This window comes from Bombus huntii, chromosome 9 (genome assembly GCF_024542735.1).
Source record: "Bombus huntii isolate Logan2020A chromosome 9, iyBomHunt1.1, whole genome shotgun sequence".
Taxonomy (NCBI): Eukaryota; Metazoa; Arthropoda; class Insecta; order Hymenoptera; family Apidae; genus Bombus; species Bombus huntii.
In genome coordinates this window covers 4,996,820-5,018,376 of record NC_066246.1, presented here as the reverse complement: position 1 = coordinate 5,018,376, position 21,557 = coordinate 4,996,820, and the positions used below count along the sequence as shown (strand labels likewise).

The 21,557-nt window shown below is 37.9% G+C and overlaps 4 protein-coding genes and 1 long non-coding RNA gene across 8 annotated transcripts in view; 1 reads left to right on the top strand and 4 right to left on the bottom strand.

Moving 5' to 3' along the window:
- The window catches only part of LOC126869414 (hemicentin-1-like), a 173,782-nt gene that overhangs the window by 29,856 nt on the left and 122,369 nt on the right, over positions 1-21,557 (top strand). The gene's annotated exons all lie outside the window — the stretch shown is intronic.
- LOC126869413 (ABC transporter F family member 4-like) lies at positions 68-6,365 on the bottom strand. Of its 4 annotated transcripts, none has more exons than XM_050625904.1 (8): positions 6,109-6,365; positions 5,536-5,889; positions 4,837-5,099; positions 4,567-4,756; positions 4,125-4,264; positions 2,676-2,833; positions 2,415-2,601; positions 68-1,841 (listed from the first exon to the last, which is right to left on the bottom strand). In XM_050625904.1, exons 1-8 carry the CDS (start codon positions 6,251-6,253, stop codon positions 1,020-1,022), a joined length of 2,259 nt encoding a protein of 752 aa, XP_050481861.1. In that variant the 5' UTR covers positions 6,254-6,365; the 3' UTR covers positions 68-1,019. The 4 variants fall into 4 exon arrangements, with proteins under 4 accessions (XP_050481861.1, XP_050481862.1, XP_050481863.1 ...); XM_050625905.1 differs by lacking the exon at positions 4,125-4,264 and adding an exon at positions 3,718-3,770; XM_050625906.1 differs by lacking the exon at positions 4,125-4,264 and adding an exon at positions 3,718-3,767.
- On the bottom strand, positions 6,835-7,787 carry LOC126869431 (alpha-ketoglutarate dehydrogenase component 4). The gene is made up of 4 exons (XM_050625952.1): positions 7,558-7,787; positions 7,408-7,462; positions 7,156-7,325; positions 6,835-6,968 (listed from the first exon to the last, which is right to left on the bottom strand). The coding sequence occupies exons 1-4, from the start codon at positions 7,579-7,581 to the stop codon at positions 6,951-6,953; spliced, it is 267 nt and encodes an 88-aa protein (XP_050481909.1). The 5' UTR covers positions 7,582-7,787; the 3' UTR covers positions 6,835-6,950.
- On the bottom strand, positions 8,066-10,988 carry LOC126869415 (heat shock protein 83). Its single transcript, XM_050625913.1, has 2 exons — positions 10,827-10,988; positions 8,066-10,429 (listed from the first exon to the last, which is right to left on the bottom strand). Exons 1-2 carry the CDS (start codon positions 10,827-10,829, stop codon positions 8,276-8,278), a joined length of 2,157 nt encoding a protein of 718 aa, XP_050481870.1. The 5' UTR covers positions 10,830-10,988; the 3' UTR covers positions 8,066-8,275.
- Positions 12,438-18,744, bottom strand: LOC126869434 (uncharacterized). Its single transcript, XR_007690929.1, has 3 exons — positions 17,401-18,744; positions 14,479-14,967; positions 12,438-13,086 (listed from the first exon to the last, which is right to left on the bottom strand). It is a non-coding gene; the product is annotated as an uncharacterized LOC126869434 (long non-coding RNA).

The following is a 21,557-nucleotide window of genomic DNA, read 5'->3' as shown; positions in this document are numbered from 1 at the left end:
AATACGTTATTAACATTATTATGGAAGATCATGCAATTAAACTCTTTAATTTTTATACAACACTGAATACGATTTCAACTTGTATTTTAATATCTTTCATTTTTACATAACGAACGTCAGGGAATTATACATAATATGATGAAGAGTGTTTGCATTCAATATGGAACTGCATAATTAAACATAGGTATGAAAATGACAATGGCTATATACTAAATGGTTTTATGAACTACATTATTAAAAAATTCTCAGCTAAATGTAACTCAAATACTGCATACAGAATTCCATATAAAATTTAATGCGATAAATAAAAAATGAACAAGAAATTAATAAATTGCCAGCATAATACAAAATTCTAGATAACATTAAACAATTGGTATGTGTACAAGCGTTCTACAGATCAGTGCTTGCCAATCACCATACCTGATATAGGATTAATACCACAGTAATGCATATTAATAATTACTTAGTGCCTATTGCCTGTGCTTGAATTCTGTGGTCATTATTGCACAATGACTTTATCAGATATGTGCACGATGCACTGCCTCTTACTTGGCCCCTCTGATTAGTAAATTTTTGATCCTATGAAATATAAATATAAGATACAATAGGCAAAAATGTAATCATATAATAAATTCGATTCTTATGAACATATTAGGTCTTTGGCAGTGCTTAACCAAGATCTATACCATTCGTGACTATTTTGTTATTTCTTTCTTACTATAGTCTGCAAATTTTCAAGATTGGTAAACACTGATTCAATCAAACGTTAATTCGTCATTATAGTTTTTCTTTTTATCCTGAATTGTCTTTTCATTATAATGTAACTCATTATTTTCATCTTTAATCTGTTCTATTTAATTTCCCTTGTCAAATTTTTACAATTTCGTTGTTCTTACAACTGTCATTATCTTCTCATTTACCATACTTGTTTTCTCTCACTGATATATTTAAAGTAAAATATATATTTTTTATATATTTCTTCTATTATCCTGTCCTTTCTCTTGTTTTTCTTCCGTTTCCTATTCGCTTCCCGTCACTTCCTCTTCCTCCTCTTCGTCATCCTCTTCTTCTCCCTCTTCCTCCTCTCTATCATCCTCTTCTTCTCCTTCTTCCTCTCTCTCTTCCCCTCCATCCTCCTCTTCTTCTTCTTCTTCCTCTCTCTCTTCCTCTTCATCCTCCCCCTCCCCCTGCTCTTCCCCTTCATCCTCCTCGTCCTCGTCATCGTCCTCCTCCTGCTCTTCCTCCATCTCCTCCTCTTCCTCTTCCAGCTCTTCCTCCACGTCCTCCTCTTCTCCCTCGCTTTCCACCACCTCCTCCTCCTCCTCCTCCTCCTCTTCTTCCTCACTCTCCTCCTCCTCCTCCTCTTCCTCTTCCTCTTCCTCTTCCTCTTCCTCTTCCTCCTCCTCTTCCTCCTCTTCTTCCTCCTCCACCTCTACATCTTTATCCACTTCATCTTCCTCAGTCTGTTTTTCTTCTTCACTCTCCTCCTTGTCAGTTAATTTTACTCTTCCCCTATCTTCTTCACTTCCCTTTGCCTTTTCAATCTCTTCTGCTTCTTCACCTTCTTTTACCTCTGTTTTTCCACCTTTCTCTTCAATTTGTTCTTGTTGGTCATCTTTAAATATATTTTGTTCTATATATATTTCTTGCTTTTTTTCTTCCCCTTTTATTTGCTGTTGTTTTTCTTTATAAATTTCTTTCATTTCATTAACTTGTAGTTCGGTATCTACTTCCTCTTTTCTATTGGTTGTACTAACCTTTAGAGCTTTTTCTGTATCATCCATATTCAAAATTGTTGTATCTTCTGTATTTTGTATTTTATGATCTTCTACCTCAGATACCTAAAGTAGTGGGACAATATTTAGTATCTTTATTTTTAGTATGACATTATAATGTATGATTCAATCTAGTGTAATAATTATAAATTCGGAAAGGGATAACTAAACAGTGTAACTAAATGTAGAATGATTATGTGGATTTAAATAGTTCAGGCAAATAATATTTGCTGTTATTGTAACAAAGTTATAATTAAATATTCAGTTATTCATATGTTAGTTATGTAAATGTTATTATTTGTAATAGTGAAAAAGATGTAATATATATAGTGTATGCATTCTAGTTCAAAACTAATACATTAGTAATCCATTTAGTAGATAATATAAATTAAATATTAATGCTCAAAATAAATCACAGATTAATAATTACTGATGCGTAATAGCACATTAATGTTCAATTTATGTTAGTAATTATTTGAAAAAAATAATGTTTACATCCTACATAGTTCCTGTGATCTGCCATTTTCATATTAACTAATCTGTACAGAAGCAAACAATTAAATGAATGAAAGAATCACCAAATAAAACAAGGCTCCGCAGATTCATTTGATTCTGTTGGTAATTCTAATATTTTCTTACAGCTGCATTTTGGTCGAGACTGATGAGAGAGAGGGTCATTTTGCCTGAAAGTACAATAGGTGCCTCTACATCCTCTTCTGCTTTTTGAGCTTGCGTTTCTGAATCTGTTACAAGTAATTCGCATTGTGGAGGAAGTGCACCTTCTAAATATATCGGTTTTGGTGGTGTTTTTTCTCTCTCAATATGACTGAAATAGTTCCATTACATTTATTAAATATGCTATATTGTAACAAATATATCTTTTCAAAATGCTTTCATTACCTTTGTGAAATTGGGATTATAGGAGTAGTAGGTCTACTACCCTTACCCTCACAACTAGCTGTCATTTCCATACCTATGACTTTAACAGTTGGCGAATGTTCTATGTTTTCTACTTCTTCATCTGTCATACTATGTTCAGCCTGGACAATGGTATCGTTCTGTAAATTAAATAATGCAAATAAATGATCTTTTGTATTATAATGCCTTAAGGGAATAATATTTTAATTTAAATTTTTTAATATAAGATATATATATATATATAATGTATATTATAAATACTGCATTATGATGGTTAATACTTAATAAATAAATGAAGTTTTTAATCTCCTTCTTTTTACAAATACAATACAGCATTTGCTTAAAAATTCACACATTTTAAAACATTGTTTAAAAAATCATGCTGTTCTGTTAAAAAAACTTACAATGTAATAGTAACTAAATTAATGGAGCTATAAATAACAATAGTTAATTTATAAACATGCATTTAAAGTTATGAATTTAATGAAAGAGATTATATCTAAAAAAAATATACACTACCGATAATTTTTAATATGTTTTAACATGTTTTAATACATCATAAATAATCTGAAACGTTGTTATTGCAAGGTTGACTCCTTAATATTAGAATTTAAAGATACCTAAATATAACAGGTTACCTTTAAATGACAAATATTTTTATTTCACTGAAAATATTACATGTTGTAATTATTGACAATCACTTCGTTAACTTCGAATTTTTCGCCGAGGATATGTACTTATTGCCATGTGTTATAGTCGACAATACGTCTTTATCTATATACTCATTTCCATGTATAAAAATAATAATGAAGCAAAAGATAAAAGTTATTATGACATATTCACATTGTTACTTTATTAATCGCCGTAAGTTATATACCTGAACAACTGAAATGATTGTCAATGATTTAAAGGCAACCTGAGTATAACAGATTTATTATTTGTGGAAAAATATAAATTTAGAGCAAGCAATTTCTCTCAAACTTTGGTTACTCTTGTTAGGTAATCTTTGAGGCAAAGAATATACCTTAGATGAGCGATCAACCCCTGCCAGGCCTTTGGACTTTGGAGGCCCATCTACTATTTAAATGTAAAAATAAGAACTATAAATTCTATCATTTATAATATATTTAATAATTTAAATGCTTTTAACGAGTACTTCACTCAGCTAAAATATGAGTATGCACATTTTTATATGAAGATGAATATATAAAAAGTGATCAATAATTTAAATATAGTTATACAGAAGCATTGGAGAATAAGAAAAAGCGAAATGTCGAAGATCTCATAATGTCGAAGATCTCGTAATGAATATGTATATAATGTACAACAGGAGAGGTAAAACTTGAAACGCAATCAGAACACAACAACGTGCACATTTCTAAAGACTAAAAAACTGAAAATGTAAATTGTTTCATAATTAGTCTAGTAAACCTTGAGTTCTTGTTGTGGGCTTGGACTATGCATAACTGAACGTGATATGTTGCCCATCTGAACAACAATTCTTTCCATGGCTGCTTCCGTCTCGACCAAACGTCGTCTCAGTTGATCTATCTCTATGTCTCCTGCCGCTTCTTGTGTTCCAGCATGTATAACATTACCAAACGTGTTCAGAGAATATACACGAGTACTTACAATATTTTTAATTTTAGTCTAACAGTTTTTTGTTAAATTTATGATATAAATACGTGTGTGTTCTAATTGTGCAAACCTTGCATCATGCAACACCATTTAAAAATCTGATTAGATACTCAAAAAAACATGTACCTTATTTTTCAGTATTTCTTTAAAGGAACTAGCTTTCAAGGAAAACACTGCATTAATGATAATGTAAATCAAGTGTTGTCAATATCTCTCAAATATTTAAAGAACTTACGGTCCTTTAATTCCTCTATGGTAGGTGGCCTCTGTGGCGATGGGGACCTCTCCTTTTGATAATGCATTGTACCACCAGTCATTGCAGTAGCAAAAGCTTCAGGACTAAATACCATTTTCCGAAATTCTTTCTCCGCTGCAGCTCCTGGATATTCTGAAATGATTTCACTATCCGAATTTTTTCTCAGTACCTAATAAAATAAATTACAATAAGATTTCATAAAATTTAAATAAAGTTACCTAAATATCCAAATTTTATAGAATATTTTACCTTTACAATTGTATATAGGAAAAATAATACAATGCCCGAAGTATATAATGGCATAATAATTCCCATAGTACCATTTCCTTTTGGTGCAGGAACAACATGTCCTGCACCTCCTAAAGGTGGTCTCATCTTTGGCACAACATGATCAGGTCTATCTGCTACCTTTGGTACAATATGCGAGGAAGGAATAGTTCTACCACGTTCTCTTAATGCAGGATGTAAACCACCTGCATGTGGAGGTGTACCTCGTTCTTGTTTTATGGTACCTAAAAATACAAATATTATTTTTTTAAATATTACTTGAAAAAAATAGCATGTAAAACAAACAGAACTCAAAATTCCTTGTAATAATTCCTTTATAATTATTTCAAGTTTTATAGAAACGTTAGTACATTATCATTTTAGTCTATTACACACATTTAAAGCTATAACTATAGGCCAAACTTATTCCCATCTACTCATCTCTAGTTATACATACTTGTTCTTTTGGCAACCTGCCAAATAGAAGAGATAACTTGAATCTCCTTTCCATATATAATTGGTTAGTTTAATAATACCAAACTGATACTCTTTATTAGAAGTAATTACTAATTCAGTGATTCAATTCAAATGATATAATTATGTTAATAGTAAAAGAAAGTTACTCATGCTTGTTAGTAGCTAATGTCAAAAGTTTTAAATAAGACTTTTTATAATTCTTACTGTGCGGCATTAAAATATGATATCTGATTAGATGTGGAGTTCCTAGTTGAGAAAGAGCTATACCAAAATGTATTTTAAGACAGAGGGAACTATTAAATGATCTGATTTCTTCTAAAACTTGTTTATAAGATTTTCCCAGGCGTTCTCTTTCAGCAAGAAATGTAGATAAATCTATACCACATCTAGCTAAAATTTCTTCTCTACACAAACTTGCACCTTGTGGTGTTAATTTTACAGTTTTCAAAACATCCCTTACTCTTGGATCAATTTGATGATGTTTCAGTATATTCTGACATATTTCATACATAATATCAGCAGCAGTGACATCACTTTCAAAGATTACATCGCAGCATGCTAATAAACATTTGAGAATTTAATTCATTGACAAGAAAAAAATATAATTTTTACTTTTAAATAATTAATTAAAAGAAAACGAATTGAAGGCAACAGAAAAATATATGTGATTGTAATTAAGTAGCTAGTTTTTTTAAATTCAATGTAAATAAAATTTCTTCGTAATATCACGTACTCTCTTTTATCTTCAATGAATTAGATATTTCGATAAAATCTTACCTGAATTGTCCGACGTATAATGTGGACTGACAGATGCTGTGAACATAGGATAGAAAATTTTCGGCCACAATACTGCAAAACACCCGATTACAATTGCTAGGACAAAAATCGCCTTTCTTGGACCGAAATCCGTTATTTCAGCCATATTCGTAAATTTGTCGTTCGTATCGTTCTCGCAACTTCGATAAATGGTAAAACAACTGTAGTTCTTCCACTGGCACGTCCAGGGATCGCGAAAGTGGATGGAAGACGCAGCGCACTGTCGTCTGCTATTTCTGTCATGGGACAGGGCTGTGTCTATCAGCTTTTACTCCCAAAACGTTTTTCTTTAATTTATCCTTAACAGAATTCGCAAATACATTTATAGAATCAAGTGGCAAAGAACATATTTAAAAAGTGTAAGTCTTTCCAATTTGTTATACCTAACTCAATAAATATATTAAAAAGATTAACATAAAAGGAACTGTGTTAAAAAGTTTGGAACATCCTTATATTTAGAAGCTGACTAATTTTTAATGATAATACTAATGTAACAATACACAAACATTATACCGGAATAACGTAATTTTACTGAACTTTTTTTTTTTTGTCTAGGATCAAAACACTCTATCTGTTACAAGAATAAGCCAAAAAGTAAGCCAGAAATAGCAGGTTCTGGCAATGTCACATAGGCAAAGAAAGACCTTGTCTGATAGATGGATGATAAAAATATATACAATTTATAGGTTATTGTTTTGCTGGCATTTATTTACAGAATTGTTTATACAGAAAAAGTGTAATAATACCCTAGAGTTGATAATGTTCTATATATTGAGTACAGAGTTGATAATTCCCAAAGGAATTTATTCCGGACCACCTCTCTGTAACAAAAAAGAACTAATTTAATAAAAATTTGTTCCTTTTCCATTGCATATGGATTTCAGAAAGTATTACATGAATATAAAGATCATAAATATCATAAATTCATCTAAATTCTAATAATTTATGTTCTATATGAATGGCAAGTTTGATTACATAAAGTCACTGATAAAATAACAGAATACTTACATTAATATATGCAATTTCCTTTTCATCAATGGGTCGTCTTTGATAGCGTGGAGGAAGATAAATATCTTCTATTGTCGGTAAAACCACTACATCAGGTCCTGTTGCACCAATACTTTTTTGCGACATAGTCGGCCCTGCATGCACAGATGGTGTGGCTGTACCTGGAATAACTAACCAATAACAAGGATTTCAGTCGGCTTTTTCAACTGAAACATTCAAATGTCAACAGTAACTCTTGCTTGATATTATTACCTCTGCCACTTCCACCTTTACGAAATTTAATCAGAGGCACATGTGGTTTTACTACCTATTAAAATTTAAATCTTGTAAATTGAGTGATTTTATTATAGTCATATATTAACATACGGTATACTTTTTTTACGATTATACCGATGCACTGACCTTCCAACCTTTGCTTGCCATCATAATTGTTCTTTAATATCTTTCTGCTGTGTCTTATTCGAAGGCCAAGTTTTACTTGCAACAGAAGCTTCTTTCGATCGCTTTAAAGCTTCAAGTAGATGGCGTGTTTTGACATACTTTAACGAGGACAAAATAATCGTCAAATACCTGTGTGAAATTCATTAATTTCGCGAAGCTAACATCATATGATATCACCAGAAATTAATAAGCAACTTTTCTACTTAACTTCGCTTAAGTATATCTAATTCAATTCAAATATAAATAGGCAAGAGGAATATGTAATGCAATGTATTGAATTTAAATATTTGTCAAATTTAAGTATCAATTTAGGTTATTTCAGCTAATATGTGACATTACGAAATAAGTGTGTCTAATATCTAATATTTTATCTCTAGAAATTTTCGTAACTACAACGATTATTCATTTTTTTTTTTTTTTAATTTTTGCTATGTGTAGTAATATATTATGTAGTATTTAATATGGTAGGTGTAGATAATAAAAATACATATATTTATTTATATATATATAATATATATATATATATATTGTAATAAATTTTATTGTAAATTTTACTTAATTCCAAAGTATTTGGTATCAGACAATTTCGTTTGTAATACCACATAAAACGTGGTTATTTCAGCAGTCTTTCAATGACTACAATGACGTGAAGCATTGATGTCATATTCAGATCTTAAACTTAATCTACTTCTTCCATTCGTGAAGCATCTTCTGTGTCTCCTTCCAAAGGAGGAACTTCTTCTGTTGTTTGCTCTTCTGGTATAGATTCTTCTTCATCGATACCAAGACCCAACTTGATCATTCTATAAATTCTTGCAGCGTGAACTTGTGGTTCATCCAATGTAAAACCTGATGAAAGAAGTGCTGTTTCAAACAACAAAATTACTAAGTCTTTTACTGCTTTGTCACTTTTATCAGCCTCTGCTTTTTGATGAAGGGTTTCGATAATGGCATGATCCGGATTTATCTCAAGGTGTTTCTTTGCTGCCATGTATCCCATAGTAGAAGTGTCTCTAAGAGCTTGAGCTTTCATGATCCTTTCCATATTGGCAGTCCAGCCATATTGTGAAGTGACTATACAGCAAGGAGAATTAACCAATCGGTTTGATACTACAACTTTTTCTACTTTGTTATCAAGAATATTTTTCATTACTTTACATAAATTTTCGTATTTAGCTTTGTCTTCTTCTCTTTTCTTTTTCTCTTCTTCGTCCTCGGGAAGTTCCAATCCTTCTTTGGTTACAGATACCAATTGCTTACCATCAAATTCTTTCATTTGTTGCACCACGTATTCGTCGATAGGTTCTGTCATATAAACTACTTCAAAGCCACGTTTTTTAACACGTTCAACAAATGAACTGTTTGCAACTTGTTCTTTATTCTCCCCAGTAATAAAGTAAATGTGCTTTTGAGTCTCCTTCATTCTGCCTACATAGTCCTTAAGAGAGCATACTTCGTCTCCAGAAGCTGAGGTGTGATACCTCAAAAGATCCGACAATTTATTACGATTAGAACTATCTTCATGAATACCCAATTTAATGTTTTTGCTAAACTGTTCATAGAATTTCTTATAGTTATCCTTGTCCTCTGTGAGTTCTTCGAACAATTCTATGCATTTTTTAACCAAGTTTTTACGAATAACCTTTAAGATTTTATTTTGTTGAAGCATTTCGCGAGAGATATTTAGCGGAAGATCTTCGCTATCCACTACTCCCTTCATAAAATTCAAGTATTCTGGAATTAACTGTTCACAATTGTCCATAATGAACACTCTCCTTACATACAGTTTAATATTATTTTTCCTCTTCTTATTTTCAAATAAATCAAATGGCATACGCCTTGGTACGAAAAGTAAAGCTCTGAACTCCAACTGACCTTCTACAGAGAAGTGTTTAACAGCCAAATGATCTTCCCAATCGTTTGTCAATGATTTGTAGAATTCACCATACTCTTCTTGGGTTATATCATCAGGATTCCTAGTCCAGATGGGTTTTGTTTTGTTCAATTCTTCATCTTCGGTATACTTTTCTTTAATAGTCTTCTTCTTCTTTTTCTTTCCCTCGCCCTCTGCTGTTTCTTCTTCCTCTACATCCTCAACCTCTGGTTTTCCATCATCTTCTTTTTTCTTTTCTTCTTCTTCTTCAGCCTCATCTTCGCTCAGCTCCTTTTCACGTTCCTTCTGTACTACTAATTTAATTGGATAACCAATGAATTGAGAATGCTTTTTTACAATTTCTTTGATTTTACTCTCTTCTAAGTATTCAGTTTGATCTTCCTTTACATGTAGAACAATCTTTGTTCCTCGCCCTAATGGTTCTCCAGTATCGTGCCTAACGGTAAACGATCCGCCAGCACTAGATTCCCACAGATATTGTTCGTCGTCATTGTGTCTGGAAACAACAGTTACCTTATCTGCTACTAAATAGGCAGAATAAAAACCTACACCAAATTGTCCGATCATGGATATGTCTGCACCAGCTTGAAGCGCTTCCATAAAAGCTTTAGTACCAGACTTGGCAATTGTACCAAGATTATTTACCAGGTCAGCTTTGGTCATACCAATACCAGTATCAATGATGGTCAAAGTGCCATCATCTTTATTTGGAATAATTTTAATAAACAATTCTTTACCACTGTCAAGCTTAGTAGGATCTGTTAAAGACTCGTAGCGTATTTTATCAAGAGCATCGCTAGAGTTTGAAATCAGTTCTCTCAGGAAAATTTCCTTATTAGAATAAAAGGTATTGATAATCAGTGACATAAGTTGAGCAATTTCTGCTTGAAAGGCGAAAGTTTCCACATCTCCCGCTTTTGTCTCCATCTCTGTTGACATCTGTAATAAATATTTAAAAAAAAAATTAAACTTATATTAATTCTTTTTAATCTTTATATAAAAAAATCTCGTGTATTTCTTTTATTTTTTCTAATATGCAATAATTACATCCATGTCATAAACATGTGGTATGCACCACATGTGTATATATACATATAGATGCAACAAAGCTTACTTCACTTTGTTAGTTTCATTGCGAATTTAATCTAGGTGTAGTAAAATTTTTAGAAAGATACAAAAACACATACGTGTGAATAAAATACACGTGAATTAATAATTTGAATTGAACAAAAAGGATCGGTAATGAAAACGTTAACATAGTTTAGCATAATCATAAAACCATAGAAGTTTATCAATTAAAACATTTATTAAATATGTGAATTCGATATAAACTTACCATATATTTCTTATCAGTCAATTTAAAGCAATTATGCCTTAATGTCCAGTTAAATTGATATAACAAATGATACACTTAACAAATGACACAGTACCACGTACCGGCAGCTTGTAGAATGGAGTCGCGCAATGACTAGGATTCTCTTTATATACTTGCCAAAATTCTAGAATGTTCTAGAATGTTCTAGAACTTTTTTACCCCTTTGAATACTCCATATCCGGTGGAATTTAAATCTATTTCAATGATTTTTAATCAATGAATCGCTTTTGTCTCTGCTATTGGTATCGGTCGCCTGCCAAGAAATAGAAACACATAATTTTCCTCCAATCGAACAAAAATACGTGCTGTTCAAACGATAAAAACGACAATGATTCTTTTTCTCCCTAGCGCGGTACTTCCGGAATTTGTTATGAATTAATGTATCCAACATTATCAGACAAGTGTACAATTAAACAAGTGGACAAATCATTCATATACTAGTACTTTTGTTAATTATGATTAGGCTATTTTATTAGCATCATCAACGAGCATGCAAAATCGGAAAATTTCATTTATAGTTACTTTAAATAAAATGTTATCGATAGATATATCGAATTGAGTTATTAACAGTCGTATTAAATTTTGTGATTTGATTGTTTTAAATAAGTGTTTTCGCAGTAAAACTTTTCCAGTTAGTTTTCGCCGAATAATTTTGTTTTTAACATATTTAAGAAAAATCTTATCATTTTAAATGGTTCATAGCGTAATTATCTGTATGGGTGAGATCCTAGAAACGATTCGTTCTTTGTCATTGTAATTTACCTATTATTCCGGTAGAATGTTTTAAGAAAAATATTCATCTCATGAGTCATAGCATATTACGCATATTTGTTGCGACCTTAAGAGAATACCAAGAAGTAGATTGCTAATAATCGATAAATTAAATCATCAAAAAATTGTGCAAGTATGAATGCATACGAGTTCTCTTTTACGTATGTTATTTTAAGGATTTCGTTGTTGAATGTTTCAAAGAATCAAAGAATGATATATATCTAGATCAACGGTGGCGTACGAAGAAGCGTTTATAAAAATTGTGAAAATCCAGTCGGTATCGGATCGTACTTCTCCATGTATTGGAACGTGGCGCCCCCTAAGTTTATTGCAAATACACAAGTCAATTTTTTGTCTAGTCTCTGTTAGGAGAATTAATGGAATTTATATTTTATTAAACAAATATAGTCCTATAGTTCAACTCGTTTCTCCTAGGTAAGTGTATATCGGTTTACAATTCTTTTTACTTCTTTCTTTATTTCCGGCGCAATATAAAAATGAATCTATGGGAACATATATCTCTTAATTCGAGAACTTCTGTATAAAAAGAGCATAACTGCCTTTTTTTATTCGCCCGTGTTCGAATTTATTTTTAAGACGTGCCGATCGATAAGACAATGCCGAAGTTTGATTTCTTGGTATACGAAATATGACTACGCAAGAAAACGAAATATCGATGCTTGTAAGTTCTGAAATGTCCTTAATTGGTAATCGAGTCACGTGGCAATGACACTACTAGTATAATTACAAATGCCTAACCCGTAGATTTTCATGCAGAAGGAATACAGAAATGTTCGAAGCATGTAAGGCGCGATCTTTTTCTATTCATCGTGTTTCGATGTTGTTTATTCTACAAGACATCTTTCTTTCATCGATATGGTCAGTAAGTATTCGTCGGGATTTCTGGGGTTTTAGAAAATATTTTTATTCTTTCTTTCTGAAAATTTATATTTATTTACAATATATATACATATATGGTTTTTTTAAAAATACTTATGGTTATATGTATTTAAAGATTTCAGTCATTTTTACATCCATCGGTTTGCGGTTACTTGAGTAGCAAATCGAAACGGGGAAGAAGAATCGGCGGAGTTGATATGGCGAGGAGCTTAACTCCGGTAACCTAGCTTTATGATGTCGAATAATACTCATACAGCTAGATAACCAAAGAAAATGTCCGCGCCAAGATCTTCTTGTTACCTCGAGTGTTGAAATACTCGCAAGGTTAGTCGTGCCAACCAATCAAACCGTCGAGAATCGAAAAGCTTCTTTGCTGCCGGCCAATTCATCCGACAGTGTCGGGCCTTCTATTCTCGAGATCGTAAAAATCGGTAAACATACGGATCGATCGTTAACGGCTGTTTATACGAGCGAGCGTCTCCCTCTCGATCGAAAATCCACTATTTCCCGGTGCAGATAATGGCATGCACGTGTCGATGGTGTCCCCACTCTGTAACAGAAAGAACGGAGAAATCGGAAACCGCTTTACAACAATCGTCCCTTTGTCGCGTAACCACGAATTGATTGATATGCGCACGGGTTTGAAAAGTGAAACACAACCGTTGACATTTCGGAGTGAAAGTTAGTCGGTAAGACGGGCCTTCGGGTAGAGGATAGCCAGAGGCTACGAGCGTATATCTGGAAATTTTTCCATCGTTACCAGGCCAAAGTCATTCTCTTCCTAAAAGCATGATAATGGAAAGCACCGAATGCAGAGAAAGCGGCGGCCATACGGTCACACGGTGTAACGTTTTCGATTTGTGTTGCTCGCTCCAAGTCGTTTAAGTGAAACGTAAATGGTCGAAGAAACGAGGCGATACGGTTTTGCTGAATCGTAGAACGCGCAACACGTTATATCGTTGCGTCATAATTACATTGGCTCCGTGCATCTTGCGGTATCATCGAGTTTCCTGGTTGCCATTTCCGACTGACTGATTCACAACTTTAACAAAAGTTATATCTGCAGAACACGAATATACAGAGATAAACTTCAGATTGCGAGAAATATCACGTGTAAATCATAAGGCGCACGTAAAATGTGGCGAATGTTAACCGGAGGTACTCCACTCGAGTCGGGCGATATTCGTTAGAAAGAAAAGGAGATTCATACGTTGAATCGTTGGTTTTACCGTCGATTATTATTCGGAATGTAATCTATATTTCGTGGTCGTAGCAACGATTTTGATACCCAATGCTGTGCTTTTCATTCGGTCAGTCCACCAGTAGACCAGTACGATGTTTCGTAAGAACTACCATTTGGAGAAAGTTATGATCTCACGCTGCAGTACACGCGTGGCTGACTTCTATTTTATCATCAAGCTGTTCGGTGCTTCCCGCGCTTCTCCTCGCCTCTTTATCTGTACAACTTCTCAATCTCGATATGAAATACGGGCATGGACGTGAGTAGAAAAATAACATGAACTTTTCGGAAGACCACCGGCTTGCACAATGGGGATCTGACACATTCGCCAATAATTTTATATTTAAATAACACGCTTATCGAATCTGATAGGCGGGGAAATACGCCAGTATTAGCCGCCTTATCGAATTTCGCAACAGATAATTTAAAAAATTGCGACACGATCTTTTTACTCTTTTTACTTGTTCGTTGATCCGTAATTTTTGTAAATGTAAAAATACGTTTGCGAACATCAACGGTGAAATATTTGTCTGAAATGAAATCGATGGCGGTCGATGGTTCGATAGAAACGATGCCGCGAGCGAATATCGTACTTACATCTCCGTGCACGCGTTTTATCACGAGAGTGAAAGTGCAAAAGATCCCATTAAGAAAAGAGTAAAAGATAGAAAAATAAAGAAGGAAGAACCGTGGTATACTCACCTGAAAAACTGCCGGTTTATTTCTGGTTCGCTCTCGTATCGAGCGTAACAGGAAGACTGATCAGAAAGATTTAGACTCGATTCAACGATAATCCCCGACTTTCTAAAACTCAATTTTCTTTATTTTTTCTCCCTGTTGAAAGCTGCTACAGCAACAAAGGCAACTGAGATTTCTAGCCTACTTTGCCGCTGGAATGGCTTATCCAAGTTGCACAAGTCCATCGTCACGTACCTACAGCAAATATGAGTAAGTACCTATCTTTCATGATAAGCCGACCTTCGATTCGTTCCATTTGTTCGTCACGGCTTGTTGTTGCACAGCTAACCTATGCAATTGTCGTTCGTTCTCGTAGGAAAAAAGGCCAGTGCCGAAAACCAAAATCCGTAGAAGCGGTTCGTAGCTCGTTACCAAAATTGCGCCGAGAATTCGCTAAGAATTTTGCAGTAACGAGGAAGATTTCTTGCAGGTGTCGGTGACCGTTGCTCGAGGCTGAAAAATATTTTCGGCGTTGAATCTCTCAATGCTGGTCGGTTTAACGGTCTAATTAACAGTTCACGATTTAATTAACAATCTGGTGTCCAACCGTGGCATTATTACAGGGTCTTTGCACGATACGTCTTATTAATCGTACGTTTTATCGAGAACTTTTCCGTTCCGTTCCTGAATTCGTTGCGCAACAATCAGAAATTCTGTTCGTGGCCATTACGCGTCGACACGCGTGTTTTCTAAATCGCTAACTTACCCCCGCGGTGAAAAATCATGACGGCAGCACGTTAACAGTCCGGTGGACAGAAATTTCACGAGCTAACGTTTCGAACGTGTACCCGTGGTAAATTGGTTTCCTAACGAGGTCGGTTTCCAATGCGACTTCCAATCGTTTACGCAAACACAGCTGTACGAGTACTTGAGATAATCGGGGCTAATGTCGCTTCACTTATAGTCATTATCACTTCGAATGTAGTTATCGAGCTTGATTTAACTTCCCTGCCGCGCTGCAACGGATCCAATGGCGCGAGAAAAAGAAGCCTCTCGACGAGAAGATTCGCGGCATTTTCCTCGTTATTTCCTAAAATATCTTTCGCGTCTCGTGATTACTCGTGATTGACGCACCTCTACGAAAGCTAGTTTCCTCTGTTTACTGTGAAAAACAAATTGATAGAACGATTATTCGACAAAAATTTGTGGAGCCTTAAATAACGAGATTAAAAATAGAGTCGCTAAACGTCAAAGAGGCGGACGACGTTTCGCAGATTCTGGCGGTCGAATCCTAAAGGATAAACTAGCGCTTAAGTCAAGCGAAAAGTAATCTTTTTGTTTAAGTGTTTGTATTCCACAACTGAAAGGAGGAAACGTCACGGTTAAATAGTACCTGTCTCGTTATTTACCTAACAAACGGAACGGTTTAACTTGCAAATTAATTTACAGTCGCCGATTGCGCAGTTGTTTGACTTTATCTCCTAATATAACGTAGGACCGGTGAAGTTACCAAGGAAAGGATCGAAATTTTCAAATTAAAATTTTGCTGTTTTACGAGGAACCGGTTATTCGGTGACACTCGGACCCGTTTCGTCACTCGCAACGAATCGAAGGATTCGCATCACCAATGTTCCATATACACGCGGTGCAGTCGAACACGGCTATGCATATGTGCGTTTTATTTCTCGGTCGCTCGCTCTACCGTGCAAATCTCGAATGCATTCGCCGGTACGTTGAAGATCGTTCGCGATACAGGCTTCCGCAATGCCATAACGCTACCGCACCGCCGCCGCGTCGCTTCTTGTCGCGCCGATCTTTGTAGCTGTGACGCAGAAAAGACGATCTTTTTTGCTCCTTGTCGAGTATAAAAAAAGAACGATTCAAACAGGTTTGTCGAAGTGGACGAGCGAGTCACGTTCGTGAGAATCGATTGAAATTTTTTTTTCGAAATAAGAGGAGAACGATCGTGGAGACGCCGTATATTAATTAAGTCGTTTAATGGTTGATACGTTGAGCGCTATAGCCGATGCGCCTGATTAATTACGCGTAACGGTTATCGGTTATGTTATTACGTCCTCGCGCTAACACCAGTTCCAAGATGAAGACGGTTTTCGGTTAAGGCTTCAACGTCGATAAGAACTTGAAATCGCTGCGCGATGCAAATTTAAAAGTCAACTGCGACGATTCGAGGTAAAATTTGAAAAACGTCGTTCGTTCGGTTCGAACGAGCATTTCATTTTCGAACATCCGTGCGGACGAAATCTGAAAAGGAAGGACGGTATTAGGAACGTCGCGTAAAATTTGGAGCGTATGGGGGAACAAGAGCGTTCGAACGGCGGTTATTTTTCCACGGTAGTCAGATGCAACCTGTTGCTAAGAGGCTCGAGGAAATTCGCACGCGAAACGGTGCGAATCGGCAACGGGTAGACTCGGCTCGGAGCAGCGCGAAGAATCGAGCGAGGAGAAACGTCGAAGTTTTCGAGTTTAAATCGCGAAATCTCATAGATCAGAAGGGAGAGAAACAGAGAACGGTGGAATGGCCGCTCGAGGACAGAATAGACGATAGAAAGGAAACGGATAGCCAAGAAGCAGATAGGTAAGAACGTACACACGGCGATTTTCGCCTTGACCTTGTCAAGCGATCGTGTTCACCGGTGATCAACGATTCATACAATGAATGCGTTATTAAATATTTGAATTCCAATTGAAAGTTTCTCGTGCTAATTTATCAGAATTTCGTTGTTAGAATTCGTCGTCTTTGCGGAGATAATCGTTTCTTTGAACGAATCGAAGAGAATTTGATCGAAGGTAAGCTGGTGCGAAATTAAAATTTTCTTTGGAATCGAAATTTGGAGTAGGATTTAGAGGTTCGAAGATAGAATCGAACGGTGTCGGAATCGGTGACGCGGCTATGTCTTTTGGTACGAAAAAGAGAGGAGAGCATACCTGTTGCTCGGAGTCGAGGACACGGCCGAGTCGATACGTGAATTTTAAGTCCGCTACTGCTTGCTCCGTCTTACCAAGGGCACATAGACTCGGATCAAAAGAAGAGGAAAGAGAGGAGTCACACCTGGCGCGGTACGAGATGAGATCACTACCGCACTCACTGATCAACTGGCCCCGCGCCCCACGTCCGGGGCCGCGCGCACCTTTCGCGTTACCCCTGCCCCCTCGAACTCCGGAACCTAGAGCTCGTTGCCCCCCTCGGGGTCCTTTCGGCCTGTTCAGTCCCCTCTACATCCTTTTTACCTCTTCAGCTTCGCTTCGAACGCTCATTGGTCCGTTCAAATCGACGTCGTGACGTCATCGAACCGAACTGCCGGTATACGTACGAGATTCTCTCTCGAACGAGTCTCTCTCTTCTCTTTCCTTTCCTCTCCTTACCCCTCTGCTTTCTACCCCGCTCCGTTTCGCTGCTTACCGCTCCACTCCCCCTCGCGGACCCTCCCTTTTCTTTCGTCTCTTCTTTCCCCCGTGTGCTCTTCACTCGGTCTCTTCTTTCCTCGAGCCGACTACCTGTCCTCCTACCTATATACATCCGTCTTCTATCGTTCTCTTCTTCTCCCTCTCCTTCTTTGGTCGGTCTTCTCGTTTGGCCGGCTCTCTCGCAACTTCACCGCGGCATCCCTGTCTTTCTACCTGGTTGATTCGTTCTTTATCGTGTTGCCTCGTTTGCCTTTCCTCGCGCCGGCATCTCGTTCTTCTCGTTCTCCTCGTTCCCGAATACTCTTCTGGTTTGCCGCGAGTTCACGATCCTTCCACGCGGCGCGGCGTCTCGTATATTCCCCTCTTGTCTCTATCGTTTTATAGGTATCCGTTGACCCGCGTGCCTTTTTCCCACTTTTTGTCCTCCAAGATCCTCGTCGATTCTTCGAGAGGAGGTTGCGTTTCGTTCGCCAGTGGGTCGCCCCGTCGTCTCGTTTTTCTCACTTTCTTCACTGTCAGTTTGGACGCTCCAATTTCCAATTCCTCCGTTCGGCACGATGTACGACGCGATGTTCGATGTTCGAAGCTCTCTTCTTCGCTGTCTATGGCTGTCGTGTCGTTGGCCGGTGCGTGTCGGCGACTCGAATCCGAACGTTCGAAGGAGCGCGGATCCATCAAGTCGAATAGTTGTTTCTTTCCTGCGGGTCGGTCGCGGCTATACCGGTCGCCGGCCGACGAGATTGTCCGCAAGAGGTTCGCCGCCGTGGTTGCCGCCGTGGTTGCCGCCACCGTCACCGCCACCGCCACCGCCACCGCCACCGCCACCGCCACCGCCATCGCCACCGCCACCGCCAACGTCGTCGCCACAACGGAGCGAGAGTAGCCCGCCAGGTATATAGGGAGACAGAAAAAGGGAAAAAAGGACGCATTCCAACGGCTATAGTCGGTCCATAACGATTCCTATACGTTGAGAGTGCGCAACGAACAACCAATGACCCCTCTACCGATCTCTCGCGCCTCCTCCTTTTCCCTCCTTCCCACCCTCCTTTTTCTCTTTCCTTTCACATCCTCTCCTTCTTCGTTTCTCCTCTTCCTTCTGTTCTCTCTTCTGCGTTTTGCACGTTTCCACGTGTCTCGTCTCGTCTTGTCCCTCTTTTTCTTTCCTCTGTCTTCTTTTCCCTTCTCTTCTCTCTTCTCTTCTGTCCTCGCTCACCGGTCGTTTCGCTCGCGTACCTGTCTACGTACGTTTACCTGTGTACGTGTGCGCCGCGTACACCGCGATCGAGGTGAAGGCTCGGCCTCGTACGTACCTCTCTACGTAGCCGGTCTGTCCTCTCGTTTTTCGAAGAAAATTCACGACGTCACCACAATGATCGCCGACGAGTCGAATATTTCTCGAACGTCCGAACCACCTCTGTTACTTGGCCCTTCTCGAATATCCTCAACGAGCTGCTCGGCTTTGCGTTTCCTTCGCCAATCCAATCGATGCAACGTTTGGTGCCTTCTCATCGACCATCTATCCCAAGCCCGACCCTACCTACCTGCAATTACACGACCTCGTCGAGAAGAATTCGTCGGGATTTTCTTCGTTCCGTTTGCTCACGAGGAAACTTTTCGTCGGCTTCTGTCGAATCTATTAGCGATGGAACACGAGAATTCGTGGGGACGATCCAGCAGCGCACCTGGCGTGGGAACTCTACGTGCCTCGACGATACGCGTTTTTTCTCGATTTCTCGGCAAAATTTCGTAACGGAATAAATCGTTGCGCTTTTATCTCGAACACGGTTGCTTATTACCTTCGGTATTCTCGAGCGACGAATTCTTTCTCGAACGTGGGATCTAATAACTCGTTTCGAGGTGCTACAGCTACTTGGCCGTCCGATACTTTAACCCGGATGCGTTGCTCCTGCCGCAGAAAAATTGCCACTCGCAACGTCTATCGTCTGCTCGTCGCCATCCGCGTGTCTTACTTGCTAATTGGCGGTACGTGACGTCGGATGTAAAATATATTTTCAGTCTCGAGTTTAAATCGCGCATTAAGCGTGGCGTGCCACGAAAACGACGGCTATTTCGGCCACGGCTCGGCGCTCGTTGTTCCAAGGCAATCGCTTTCTTTTTTTTCTTTTTTTTTACACGACTGTTTAGTTGGTTGGAGAATAAGGGCCCGCTAAAAGTAACCCTAAAAATAATTAGTTTCGGAGGGAAGATTTCTTTTCCGTCTTTTTCCTTCGTTCAGACGCCTTTTACGTTCAAACGCATTTATGCACCCCAAAGATACGCCTCCTTGAACGATGTAGAATCGGTTCCGCTGTCTGAAAGTACGTCCTGGGAAGTTCCGCGACTACTACACGTGTCATCCATTTTCAGTTTGTGGGAAAGGCAGCGCCGTGACGGAAGGCATGTGCACGAGCGGTTTGACGTACAATTGCAATTTCAGCGTTGCCAAAGGTCACAGGATGAAAGATCGATGGTTCGCGATTCTCGAAAATAATTTGGTCGTAGCGAGTAACAGCGAAGCGCTTCGTTATTCACGCTTCGTAGCCGCGAGCGTGGCACTTAATTTGCTTTTCGATTCTTCGATTCGACAGACGCAAACTAACGATTTTCTTTTCTCGAAAATAAATTCGTTCTTTATTCGGTTGAAACAGCAGGAAACAAAGAACCGGCGAACTTTCGGACCCCAACTTATTCTTGGAATGTTATTGCAACGTTAAGCCGTACGTGACGCTTACGTGAATGAAATTTTGCATGCGTATCGCTTTGCCCTGGAGTGGCAGGACCTCGAAGGTCGAATTCGATATCGCTTTTTCGGCTTGTACCACAAATTTACAACGGCGAATGGACGACATGTACCGCAAGAATTCCTGCGTTTCTTCCCTCTCTTTTATCAAGCGTCCTCCGTTCCACGCAGGTACGAGATTATCGATGGAAAATCCAAGATACGGTCTACCATTTCTATTCAAGATCGGACAACTGGAGAGAACAGAGAAACAAGCGAATGAATTGTGCCCGAGGATCCTAGAACGTAAATGGAAAATCTGCTTAGATACTACAATTTGTGACAAAGAATTTCCTCGCTTAATAGCTGCTTCTGAACCTTAACCGAGAACGGTGGTCGGTCAAGGACGATTTTTATTGTTCGTTTCGAAGAAGGATCCTTCGGGAGGATCGGTACTGTTATATCCCTGTTCTGGTAACTCACCTGCGTCTGTCCAGGTATAAAGCTGATTCCGCCCTGCGTACAAGCGTTGGCGTCACGAGCTGACGCCCTTCGACTTCCGCCGGATGTACGTCGTCCTTGCGTTTCTCCCTGTTTTCCTTGTATACACCTGACTTTTTATTACTTAAATCAGCCACTGCTACGCGCCGAATCGTCGATCGGCCATCGAATCTCGCGAGATAAGAAACGATCTCGTTCGTCGGACGATTTCGAAACTGTTCGAAAGTAAAGAAAAATCACACTTTCCTTGCATGGCGCGTCCAATTATTACATTGAGAATACACGCGTATACGTATACGTGCGAAATATACGAAGGCACATGGAAAATAAAACGCTCTGAAAATCGTGGAATCGAGGTTCTCATTCGCATTCGTTACGATTACGCGGAAGAATGCGAAACGATTTACGCGGTGGCCATGCGCTACTACCAATGAAAGCAATTTGAATAGACGCAAAG

What these genes read in the sequence shown, in the direction of transcription:
- LOC126869431 (XM_050625952.1), bottom strand. Translation starts at nt 7,581, where the DNA reads ATGATGGCAAGCAAAGGTTGGAAG. An exon ending in TGGCAAGCAAAGGTTGGAAG is followed by an intron (nt 7,463 to 7,557) that starts GTCAGTGCATCG and finishes AAATTTTAATAG; the next exon opens with GTAGTAAAACCACATGTGCC. An exon ending in TAAAGGTGGAAGTGGCAGAG is followed by an intron (nt 7,326 to 7,407) that starts GTAATAATATCA and finishes GTTATTGGTTAG; the next exon opens with TTATTCCAGGTACAGCCACA.
- LOC126869413 (XM_050625904.1), bottom strand. Translation starts at nt 6,253, where the DNA reads ATGGCTGAAATAACGGATTTCGGTCCAAGAAAGGCGATTTTTGTCCTA. An exon ending in TCCTATATACAATTGTAAAG is followed by an intron (nt 4,757 to 4,836) that starts GTAAAATATTCT and finishes TTATTTTATTAG; the next exon opens with GTACTGAGAAAAAATTCGGA. An exon ending in GCCCACAACAAGAACTCAAG is followed by an intron (nt 2,834 to 4,124) that starts GTTTACTAGACT and finishes TTTAATTTACAG; the next exon opens with AACGATACCATTGTCCAGGC.